This window comes from Liolophura sinensis, chromosome 7, assembly GCF_032854445.1.
Source record: "Liolophura sinensis isolate JHLJ2023 chromosome 7, CUHK_Ljap_v2, whole genome shotgun sequence".
NCBI classification, from domain to species: domain Eukaryota; kingdom Metazoa; phylum Mollusca; class Polyplacophora; order Chitonida; family Chitonidae; genus Liolophura; species Liolophura sinensis.
The window spans coordinates 29777866-29790777 of record NC_088301.1 but is presented as its reverse complement, the minus strand read 5'-3'; the positions used below and the strand labels follow the sequence as shown (position 1 = coordinate 29790777).

Here is a 12912-nt window from a genome sequence, read left to right as displayed (position 1 = left end):
AGCTATAGGGTGACGTCTGTGTTTACAGGCGTCCGCAGTTGGAGCTCTGGGGTCAGGAGTGTACGTCTTACTGGAGGAATATGGCGCCTTAGTTACGTCCGCATTGACCGGAAGTCGACTGTATGAGCTATGTACTTACTTTCTAATCGTTGCTGGGGCAACGTCGCTCTTGGCGGCTCTTGGGGGTTGTGTTATGTGCTTCGATTCGTGTAACAAAAACTTTTTCCTGGGATGTGTAAGTATGACAGAAACAAATGTCTTCCTGCCTTTTGAATTAAACAGGCTATACCGGAGATTTTAGGCTAAAAGTGGATCAGCGCAAATCCAATCATTTTTTTTGGGGGGGGGGGGGGCTATTATTTGAGAATTATTTCAAAAAGTCCCTAAAATTTATAAAGCTTCAAACTTTACAATCATTTTAATACCATGAATAGTACATGTACACGTCTTTTATCCACTGAAATGCAATAATTTGGGAAATAGGCAAAAATCTCCGGTATTTATAACATCAGAAGTAAATTAAGTGTCAAATTTGTCTGAATCATTTACATGGTAGTGGCTCTACGCAGGCGTGATCAAGCTTTCCACGCATTTGGATTAACTGATGGGAACCTATAGAGAATTTAGAATTGGGGAATTTTACACCGTACACAAGAATATTTCACTAATACACGACCAAAATTATGGTGGGAGGAAACCGGACTGAATCCGGGAGAAATCCACGATCAATCGCAGATTGGACTGTACTACGAAAAATACACCGGATATCAACTGAACACTTCGTACGTGTATATTGTGAATATCTATACCTGTTCTATGTTATACAGCACTGTACACTGTTAATCGTCGTATTCCTGGTGGCCGTGGGAGGAGGAATCATGGCTCTACTGTTCAAACTCTCTGTAAGTCCCCATGCTTATACTTACTGTGGTAATACTCTCTTAAACAATTAGGCATAGACAAAAAAACATTAATATGTTAATTTCAATTGAAAGTCTGTTGTCTGAGTGATGCTAGAATGCAATGTGTTATTATAACATAATATTCTGTCATGTTCAACATAATGTCCTGTTAGAATCTTTATGTTAAGTTAATAAAATATGTGCGTTATATTTAACAGACCAATCTGTTATAATAACAGAATACATCCCTCAAACAACAGACTTTCTGTTAAAATGAACAGGTACACATCATATGGCAAACCAGATTTCGACCGCTGTATATGGATATTAATTTATACTGAAATAATCCGTTTTATTGTAGAGCCAATCCACTGGGTATTAAATAGATTTTGTCGTTATTCTCATGTATATTTTATATTATTCTACGTGTACAGTGTATTTATATCATACATATTTTATACCGTTGACAACACCAACATGGCTTACAACTGTTACATAAGAATATTCGAGCCATGTGACCTTTTTAGGTCCGTTTATAAGAGTTATCTAATCCCACATTATTCCAGTTTTGACAAGAGTAGAGCACACAGGAACAGTTTTGATCGTGCAATCAAACGCTGCTGGTGACTCAGACATCTTTTGTCCGTCGCAGTCCATGATTTAGGCCACAGGAATTCACAATTTCCACAGTGAAATTCCTTTATTAAGGTTAAATTATGCCAAAACATGTAAATAATTCGAAATATTGTAGTGTCAGAAACGAGATTTACAGTAAAGTGGATAGCAGTTTAGGTAACTGCCTGGTATCCCACTCCGTCAATGAGTTCCTGTTGTCGAAACCGAGCTTATGCAGTTTAACATTATGAATTAGAAAAAGTGTTCTAATTTCATTTTTCTTTGCAAGTAACTTTGGTAGCAGGTTTAACTGATTTTCCAGACAGCCGCATGTAGGCAACTGGCTAAAAGACACAGGTTATAGGATGATGAATGTGTGGGCGGCATGTCCTCGTCAACTGACAACTAATAGTGGCAGGAGACACCTGCGCCAGCAATGTACGAGTGTAATCACAAGCTTCGAGCAAGACAGGTGTCAAGGCCGGCCATTGAGGTAGGCCAGAATGGCTGCTTCACTCTTACACTAACGTAGTGGATCATGTCACGATAGAAGACGGCAGGGAGCTTTGATCAGTCACCAAAACTCTCTTCCTAGTAAAGATTCCAGCTCTGAACTCAACAGGATTTTACGGGTAACGGTTATCGTTATAATTAATTTGAAATTATAGCAGAAAGAAACAATTAAATATTCCAGAGAAATAAGCTTTAGTTCTTTCTAAAACATGGTCTGTACTTCTTTTGCTGCTTATTGTAAAGCGATTAAAGATTTGCCAGACATAAAACAAGAGTCTATTGACCCTCACTATAAAGAGAGCATTGATTGATTAAAGTCAGCCATAAAGTATTGTAAAGTTAGCATTGATGAAAGATTTAAGCCAGACATAAAGTACGAATCTATTGCTCCTCAATATAAAGTGAGCATTGATTGATTGAAGTCAGCCATAAAGTATTGTAAAGTGAGCACTGATGGAAGATTTAAGTCAGACATAAAGTACGAGTCTATTGCTCCTCACTATAAAGTCAGCATTCATTGATTAACGCCAGCCATAAATATAGTAAATATTGTAAAGTGAGCATTGGTGGAAGATTTAAGCTAGGCACAAAGTACGAGTCTTACTCTTTATTGAAAAGTGAGTAAATTAAGTACATTAAGTAAGGCCAACAGGCATTATTACCAGCCTGATGAAATCACAATACCATGCCTGTAAACTATGCGAAGTCACAGTAAAAGCAAGTGTGGATCTAAGGCAGACAAGTAAATGTAATCTGCCACAAATATGTTTAAGTTAGGGTGTGGTGGCCACAGCTCCTGAACGGTGGCCACAGCTCCTGAACGTTGGCCACAGCTCCTGAACGTTGGCTACAGCTCCTGAACGTTGGCCATAGCTCCTGAACGTTGGCCACAGTTCCTGAACGTTGGCCACAGCTCCTGAACGTTGGCCACCGCCCCTGAACGGTGGCCACAGCTCCTGAACGTTGGCCACAGCTCCTGAACGTTGGCCACAGCTCCTGAACGTTGGCCACAGCTCCTGAACATCTAGTGACTCCTGAACATCTAGTGACTCCTGATTAACGCGACCAGAGATCATCAGCGAGTAGAAAAACTATGCTCTTGGAGAAGAATAATGCATTTTGTTTTTTATTTAAACGCAGAAAGAATTCGTCAATACTGATAAATACATTCACGCAATCAAGTGGTAGAATAACTCTGCTCTTACAGAATAAGGATGCATTTCATTGTTCATTTAAACGTAGATAGAATTCATCAATACTGAAAGGTACATAGTCTGGGTGTCCTAAATAAGGTATTACAACACGAAACAAACAGATTCTTCATTACAACACAGACAACAGATGTGGTAGCTCATGTAGAAGAGTTGGACAGTTAATGGCTTCTGAACTGGAGATATAAATAAACCATCCATAAATCTATCCCATTTATAATATACAGGCGCTAATTTGATGGCACTTTATTGAATTATACGATGGAAACAGTGTACATGTACACTGGCATATCAAACACTGTTTTACTGTTATCCCCAATTGATTTTCTCGATGACGCCCAGAGCTACCAACTACGACTTTGCTCGTAATTCTACGTTAGATTACGCATTTTGCCAATATGCTGAAATTTCCTATCCGGTCCTATCCGATAGCTTGTGTTTTTTTCCCGCCAACTAATTGAGTTGAATAATAGACACATTGCTGGGAAACGAAATGAGGTTTTGAGCCATTAGTCGGTGGCTAATGCCACTCTGCCTGTTTGAGCATGTGAAGCCTTCTTCACTTGGCCCATGTATCCGCATTCCTTGTGTGAATACATCTGTAATTCTTCACCCTGAGAATCCGTGCATACCACCTCCTTCATTTTGCATACCCTCCTTCATTGTGCATCACCCCCCCCCCCCCCAATCTCTCAAGTTTTGTTCAACTTATATTGTATTTGCTTTATTGAAAATCTACGTTAAGCGTTGATTGTAACGTTTTCATCACCATCATCAGACGGTCGCTACAAGTACCATTCTAGTTCGATATGGTTCAGACCTTCAAATTTGCATTAGAAATGTAGCGGTCGCCAAGATGCTGAAATTCCCACATCTGAGACATCTTGGTTAAATGCCATTGTTATCTCTCCGTTTGAACATTGGGCGGCGAAAAGGGTCGTGACAATTTTAAAACTACCACTCCAAAGGGAACTTCATTGGAGTCATCTCTGGACATATTGTAGCTAATTATGACATTTTGTTCTCTCTTTTTTTTTCATTTTTCTGTACCTCCTCTCAGGAACCTTACTTGTCACTTTTGTAAATCAGTTAAAACAAATCCGGTTAAATAATGATGGCGTGTACAGATCTGTTAGGATGCGTTTATTTGTTATGATTCAGGTAATAGATGACTTCCAGAACAAGATGAAAGACACTCTGGTCACCAAATATGGTTTTCACATAGACTCTCCAGAAAACAAAATAGTTACGGATATTTGGAATGTTATGCAGAGAAAGGTGAGTTAATGTTTTTGTCATTTGGATATATCACCTAACCCATTGCGTGTATAACAGCAACATACAACTGGGCAGACCACACATGGTTCCCGACAGTCGTTCTCTGCTGTCTTAGGCTTGCGTGTTGTAGTCAATTGTCGAATCGTCTTGCTCGTGCATCGTCACTTATGTCAGTATTTAGAGCTGGTCACATTCACAGCTGGGTCAAAGATGGTAAACTTTGCTGGCAAAGATTATATTTACGCCCATCAGCAATGCGTACATTATGCTTTGGTTAATTGTGATCGCCTATAGGGGTTCAGTGCATTTATTTTAACAGCGGACTTGTTTATACCTTTAAGATAAAATTTATTCGCATCAAGATTTGCTTGAAAAACATCCTTAAATGTTTGAAAAGGCATAGAGCTAGTTCACGAATTCACGAGTAAGCCCAAATATTTTAATAATTGCAAAATATGGCTGATATTTAATGTCATATTTACTCCTTAATTTATTTCATTGTTTAACTTTAAATTAAAGAATTTATATGACGTTAGCAAGTTTTATGGGTAAGCCGCCATCTGCCAACGACATTTAGCACTGGAAATCATTCCACGTCAGACTTGCAGGCCATATTCATGGAAGAAAATGGTCTCATTGACTGCGCAAGCAACGCGACAAGCATCGTGCGGCGACCACCAGTTGTCATCAAAGGCCTCATGAATAACGAGAGCAGGGGAATGTAGAATTTGCTTGTCCACAACCGAGATTCACTAATATGGTTCGCATATCTGTACGTCAGTAAATTTGCTAAATATGCGGGTGGTTTACCCCGGGGTTTCCTTTACCCATAATACTGATCATCGTATTAGTGAAACAATCAACGACAAGCTAATAAATCAAATACTTGTCAAAGCAATCAATTAGCCATTAAGAATGTCAAGGGACAAAGAATTTGCATCACATTTTGGCCTGCATGAGAACCCTAGTCGGTTATTCTTAAACTAAAATGATGAGTGAAATGTAACATAATATCTGGTCGGTGTGTCGAGAAGGAAACCTGTAACGAAACGTATCAGATTTAAGTGCACCTTAAAGGGGGAGTTTTCAGCCAGCTGACGTCAACCGAGGCAATGAGTTGTCATCGTTGACTTCGAGCTTTTGTAGTTTAACATTATGTATTAGAAAAGGCGTTCTAATTTCATTTTCCTTGCAAGAATATGACATTTTATCATATATGTGTGCTTGTATTGTTACGTGTCACTGACTAAAGGCTTTTTTGGTAGCGAGTATGACTGATTTTACAAACCACTAAAAAAGAAATAGACTATAGCTTATGCACTCTAGCTGTGTAGATCTTGTCGGTAATGCCCACAGAGTAGAGAAGCTATACGGAGTCCCAGGTGTGTCTGATCTGCTGGAATAATACCGATTACAGAGTGGATGATTTACTGAACTGCAGAAATATTTCCTCTGGGACACATGAGCTTCGGTTTGCTGTGATCACGTGCAGGAATCCCAATCTCACACATAGAACAGTCTGAAAGTTATTGTTCATTTGAAGTTTCGTTGGTCAAGACGTAAGATGGTTTTAAGAATTGGGAAATATCTTAGATCGGTGAGGTAAAGGTAGCCTTTTATCTTGTTATCGGTGTTCTAGACCTTCGGTTAAACATTGGTCTCAACGGCACAACATGAAGCAATCTTGGCTCTGTCAAGATTCTTTGCAGACGCCTTCGGTCTAAGTTTGTTAACCTTCACCCGAGTACACATCTGATATTGGTTGATACATGTATCCACTGGATGTCCAGGATCTGCTGCTTTTAGATTCATATATGTACCTTGTCTTATTTCGCTTAACGCTGCGCTGTGCATGGGCGGGCAAAACTGATAATCACTTAACACATTCATGGCGCATAAATGAATAATAATACTATAACGACCCACCTATTTTTATTAAACGCGGATAGCACATTAGGACTTCTGATTTGTATTTAGTGTCTTGGAGACAAATGGTTGATCCAGTGGTAAAAGGACATGTGGCAAATGATTCATGGCGTTATTGAATTTGAACGTCCTATTCGGATGACTAGTGGTGTAAGGGTGTCGAATAAACGATTATTATCGAGGGTCTTGTTTGACGCTTTTGATCACCGAGGTACTTGTATAACGCAGAAAATGTGTCTAGAATTTGGTTTTCATTTCTATATCGATTATCTATATTAGATGTATATTTTATAGGGGAGAAATGAGACGGTTTGGAATGTAAGACCTATCTTATATGAGGTAGAAGAAGCTGAGACAGACGCGTTGATCCGCTGCCATTATAGCTGCATGCCTTCTACAGGCTAATGAGCTATTGATCGGTTAAGGGGGAGAATCATATTGGGGTACATGTAGCCTGTCGAGACGGTCGCTTCACACAAACTGTTCTAGTCGATGATGGGTCACTGATGACAGGCAGGAAACCAGACCAACAGCTAAACAACAGTAATAGCATCCTATCGTCCTCTCAGTTTGAGCGAACTAAAACGAGCTAAGCAGAACGATATCCGGTAACTATTCACAGAAGGATGAAGATTACACTATTGTAAAGGAGGTTATCAAAACTATAGCTTCTTTATTCAGATAATTTAAACTCTTGATATAATGTTCCACATGATAGGGTGAACAGAAGTTTTGCCAGAAAATTAGTTTATTTAATTTTTCTCGGATAGTGAGTTTTAAAGAGCTCTGTAAATACATGTACTATCAAAAATATACAGTATCTTCTGTATAAAAGTCGTAAAATCAGATTTTCAGGTTTTAAGTTATGCGGTTCTTTGAAAGTCATATAGTGCGAAATGTTCCATATGGGATTTTTGATCTTGTTCATCGGTGTGATCATTTGAGGTAGTTCATCGGTATGATCATTTGAGGGAGTTCATCGGTATGATCATTTGAGGTAGTTTATCGATATGATCATTTGAGGGAGTTCATCGGTATGATCATTTGAGGGAGTTCATCAGCATGATCATTTGAGGGAGTTCATCGGTATGATCATTTAAGGTAGTTCATCGGTATGATCATTTGAGGGAGTTCATCAGTATGATCATTTGAGGTAGTTCATGTATGATTATTTGAGGTAGTTCATCGGTGTGATCATTTGAGGTAGTTCATCGGTATGATCATTTGAGGGAGTTCATCGGTATGATCATTTGAGGTAGTTCATCGGTATGATCATTTGAGGTAGTTCATCTCTATGCCCCACAAAGACAACTGTCTTTGCGAAATGGCTCTATAATACACTGTGAGGAGCGTTTCAGTAGGGAGAAAGAAAATAACTGTTTTAGCTCAACAAAGAAAAGTGTGTTGATGTTTAAATATCCCCACCTGGCGAGTGCACAATCCAGTCCAGGTCTGCGTTGCTCTGGGCTACCCAGACTAATATGATTAACATTAGCAGTGGAAACAGTCAGGATGTTATTGTAAGCAGAGTCAGGGTGTTAGTGTAAGCAGAGTCAGGGTGTTAGTGTAAGCAGAGTCAGGGTGTTAGTGTAAGCAGAGGAAGGATGCTAGTGTAACATTAGCAGTGAACGAGTCGGGATGTTAGTGAAAGCAGAGTAAGGATATTAGTGTAAGCACTACTAGGATGTTAGTGTAAGCAGAGTCGGGATGTTAGTGAAGTAGATTCAGGATGTTAGTGTGAGGAGAGTCAGAATGTTAGTGTAACCCAGAGTAGGGATGTTAGTGAAGCAGAGTCAGGATGTTAGTGTAAGCACTGCTAGGATGTTAGTGTAACCCAGAGTAGGGATGTTAGTGAAGCAGAGTCAGGATGTTAGTGTAAGCTCTGCTAGGATGTTAGTGTAACCCAGAGTAGGGATGTTAGTGAAGCAGAGTCAGGATTTTGGTGTAAGCAGTGTCAGGATGTTAGCGTAGGCAGGGCCAGGATGTTAGTGTAAGCAGTGTCAGGATGTTAGTGTAAGCAATGTCAGGATGTTAGCGTAAGCAGGACCAGGATGTTACTGTATGCAGTGTCAGGATGTTAGCGTAAGCAGGACCAGGATGTTAGTGTAAGCAGTGTCAGGATGTTAGCGTAAGCAGGACCCGGATGTTAGTGTAAGCAGTGTCAGGATGTTAGCGTAAGCAGGACCAGGATGTTAGCGTAAGCAGGACCAGGATGTTAGTGTAAGCAGGGCCAGGATGTTAGTGTAAGCAGTGTCAGGATGTTAGTGTAAGCAGTGTCAGGATGTTAGTGTAAGCAGGACCAGGATGTTAGTGTAAGCAGTGTCAGGATGTTAGTGTAAGCAGGACCAGGATGTTAGCGTAAGCAGGACCAGGATGTTAGTGTAAGCAGGGTCAGGGTGATAGAGTAAGCAGAGTTAGGATGTCAGTGTAAGCAGGGTCAGGACGTTTGTGTTAGCAAAGTCAAGATGTTAGTGTTAGCAGGGTCAGGATGTTAGTGTAAGCAGAGTAAGGATGTTAGTATAAGCAGAGTAAGGATGGTAGTGTAAGCAGAGTAAGGATGGTAGTGTAAGCAGAGTAAGGATGTTAGTGTAAAGGTAAATGAGAAAACATTCTACAGAGTCAGGATATTAGCGGTCGTTCTTGTTGTGATTCGCGATACTAAGTAAAAAATCAAAAGCTCTTTTATATCTTGGACTAATTGACTATATCTAGTTGTAACAAATGCTGTGTCCTTCTGGTGACAGTTACAGTGCTGTGGGGTCTCGGGTAACGCCAATTCCTCCACGTCCTGGGCCATATACAAACTCGAATCTCATTGGTATACACAATTTGTGACAGGTAAGTACATACTTCTGTTTTCAAACTGAAACTTTACATGGAATTAAATTTAATTTTTTAAAGAAAATAATTGACATCCGGAATTCGACTAACATGATGTATAAAAGCATTCGATAGTAAGATGATCATATTATTATGGCCAGAGTAATGGTATTTTCAATCTCGTGCTTAAAGTTAAAACTTTTTGTGTCTCCAAATGGACGTCGTAACAGCCCTTTTTTTCTAGATTCCCATTATTTTTAGCATTCGAAAGAAATTAGTTTGACAGTTGTAAAGATGGTAAGTGAGAATAATCTGAAATTTACCTTGAAACCGAGAAAATGAGAAATGAGAATGAGAAAGAAACTAAAGCTGTTTAGGGTGTCCTTGTAAGTAGTCCAGTCTGGCAGAGTTGTTCTAAAACATTCTACATAGCTGATGGAATGAAAATTACCAGCGCATGAGCTTGTGTGTCAGTTGTCTGCTCCCAAAACTGTGGTTTTTTTTATAGCAAATAAACTCAGTGACGGAGTTTTCTTTGAATGGATCGCTCAATTTATCTGCTCATTTATCCAACTTTATTTCGGTGTTCACAAGCAGCGTATGTACGTCAAATAAGACTGTAGAATCGTGTGTTTTTTGAGGCCGATATGACGTTATGTGTAGAATTTCAAGTTCAGTGATGAGTTCTTGGTTTGTTGTAGGTCGACCTTACGTACCAGATACATGTTGCAGGCCGTTCAGCGACGATAATATATGTACAGGTCTCCGTCCCATCAAGGGTTTACCCAGCCTGGGTCCCACAGCATTACATAATATCACCATGCAGGACAACCCAAACATCAACACCAATGTAAGATTACGTAATACAAAGGCATACTGAACTAATAATACAAGTGATAAAATGATCAGTTGCTTTTTGTGACGATCCAGTCTATTTTATATAAAGCTTGAACATCCCCTAAAACGACTGTCTGAGTAGACTCTAGACACACTCTCCAGATTATTTTCAATAATCTTCATCCCGTTGCTGATCGGCTATGGTGGCAGAGAGGTTAGGAGCATCGGCTTGGTGACCTCTCCCAACCATTCCTCCGCCACCCTTCATCGGACGCGGGATCAGTCTTCTGTGGATTGATGTGTAAGGCTTCAAAGCTAGCACACGTCAAACTTCCTCACGTAGCAGTCACACTATAGATCCTACTATATCGACTACTATGAATATGAATACTGTGTGGACACGGGTGTCATGACACCTCGACATCTCGTTACACTGAGGCAGCGTTAACAATATTTAGACCGCACTTCGAAATGACACCTGAATGATGTCACGTAAATAGTATTATAATCGACGATAAATACTAAGCAAACAAAGGGAAGTAAATCCTGTCACCCATGCAACAAAAAACCCTTGCGAATGCGTTAAGTGCTGATTTAAATGATAATTCAATTCCAGAGTTAAAAGCAATCCTGAAGTTCACATTTAAGAAGTCTTTATATACGAGTTACAACTTTTTGTTATATCTTTTTCGTGCTGCAAAGATATGTTTGGGCTTACACGCTTCTATGATATTATATAGATTACATGTTTATAGAGACTATTCCCCAAAAGTGTTATATTTTCTTCTCCTACTTTATTAGATTTATTCTTTAAAAAAAAAACACTTATTTGCTAATGAGTACATGTTATCGTACTTCCCTTTGTCTTTTGTTTTTTAGGGATGCTCTGAAAAAATCCAAGACATTCCAAAGAGAGATATCTTGATAGTTTTGATATTTTCAGCTGTGTTAGCCACACTTTCGGTAAGTACCACTTCAAACTTTTTATTTCAACATTTGTTTCAATCAAAACTGAATTGAATTGAATTGAATTGAAATTGCCAAAAGATACACAATGAAATACAGATGATTTAGTTTATGTTCTGGAGTAGTGTTATTTTTTAGATGCGTTGGTGTAATATTTCTGGCCCAAGAGCTGAGGAAAACGTGTAAATAAACATACATTTAGTTACAGAGGTATAGACCTCAAGAAACATAGCGACTAATAATCTGTTTCTTAACTTTGCAGATTATCAACTTGACCATGTCTTTGTGTCTCTGTAAAAATCCACGACAGTACGATTTTAGATGACGTCATGCCCTCATCAACAGCAACTGAACAACGTCAAACGATAACAAGCTCACAATTTCGTACAACGCCCGGTCCTTATATCTACAGTATAAGTGACTGAAAAACAATGCAGGATCTAAGCGAATGACCTGACTTGTCTTCAGGTGCTTATCAGTAACAACTACAAGCAAAACAGGGTGTAAACTCACGACTTCAGAAGACACAAAGCAACAACTACAAAATCGAAACAGGACTTATGCTGATGTCCTCAGATATTTAAAGAAAATTCCCATATCAGCAGCACCTGGATAAAAACACAAGATCGAGAGCTATATATAGCGACGACACCAAATTTTTTTCACTGATAAGAGTGCGCGGAAGCAAATGACATCTGGGCATATAATCAACAAGGACATGAAACACAGGCCAGAAATTAGTGACTCTATCAACGATTGGGTCATATTGATGATATTCACCAGAATTGGCAGACAGATTAGAATTACAGGTCATTATTCTGCTAGTATTTTGATGGTATTCGTCTGCCGCAATGTAGCTGACATTTTTTTTTTGTTTTATTTGGTTTCAAATTGTGACAAACGTACATACATGTAAGCTTATTTTTACAAATGAACCTGGGGAAATATTAATATATCGGATAACAGGTTTTAATTAAATATTTCTATTGTGTATATAGTGCAATGTAATTTAAATTTATTTTGATCTCGGGATATGATTACCTTTTGAAGATGTCTTTCGGGTAGTTTTGCTGTAGATCCACTTTATGAAAACTTTAAGTATTCTATTATCTCTGATTCGTTTGCCGGCCAGAACCATACTAGCTTGGTCATCATGCATCTTACAGGGGTGGTTAGATGTGTTGATACAAAGAACATTTTAACGCATAAATAAATGGTTAATTTTAACAGAAATCTGTTGTCCGAGTGATGCTAGAATGTATTCTATTATAGCATTATATGTATTTTTGTATTGTATTATATTAATTCAGCATAAAAATTGCGTTAGACTAACAGGATATTATACTGAATATGACATAATATTGCGTTATAATGGCAAAATGCATTTTAACATTACTCAAACAACCGACGTTCTGTTAAAATTAAGAGAGTATTTTTGGAGTGCATACCGTCATAGTCACGACAAGTTGTCAACATTCATGGAAATTAACTTCATGGCTGAATACTGTGTGTGTGTGTGTGGTACCTTGGGGGATTATAGAGCGGAAACCCTACAAGGAACGCCACCTATAGGGAATCTCAAGGAAGTAATGTGTTATGAAATGTGATGAAGAATAAACGTATACATATAATTATCATGGTGTTTTCCATCGAAGTTTCAATCATGTAGTCCACTGATCTCTTCGTCCCTTTTCCTGGAGTAATTATACCTTACATTATATGTCAGTGTTCCGATGTATATTCGTTCATTAAAGAAGTGTATAACTATAATCTTTTTATGAACAGAAATGTTTCAAAAGCCAATACTGGCCAGTAAGATCGCTGTGAGTTCGAGTCCAACTCAT

General features: G+C 38.8%; 1 protein-coding gene across 1 annotated transcript; it reads left to right on the top strand.

Moving 5' to 3' along the window:
- The first annotated feature begins 219 nt into the window (after positions 1-219).
- LOC135470001 (uncharacterized) lies at positions 220-12644 on the top strand. Its single transcript, XM_064748681.1, has 7 exons — positions 220-235; positions 828-902; positions 4403-4519; positions 9190-9283; positions 9967-10115; positions 10982-11065; positions 11331-12644. The coding sequence occupies exons 2-7, from the start codon at positions 879-881 to the stop codon at positions 11391-11393; spliced, it is 531 nt and encodes a 176-aa protein (XP_064604751.1). The 5' UTR covers positions 220-235; positions 828-878; the 3' UTR covers positions 11394-12644.
- The last annotated feature ends 268 nt before the right edge of the window (positions 12645-12912 follow it).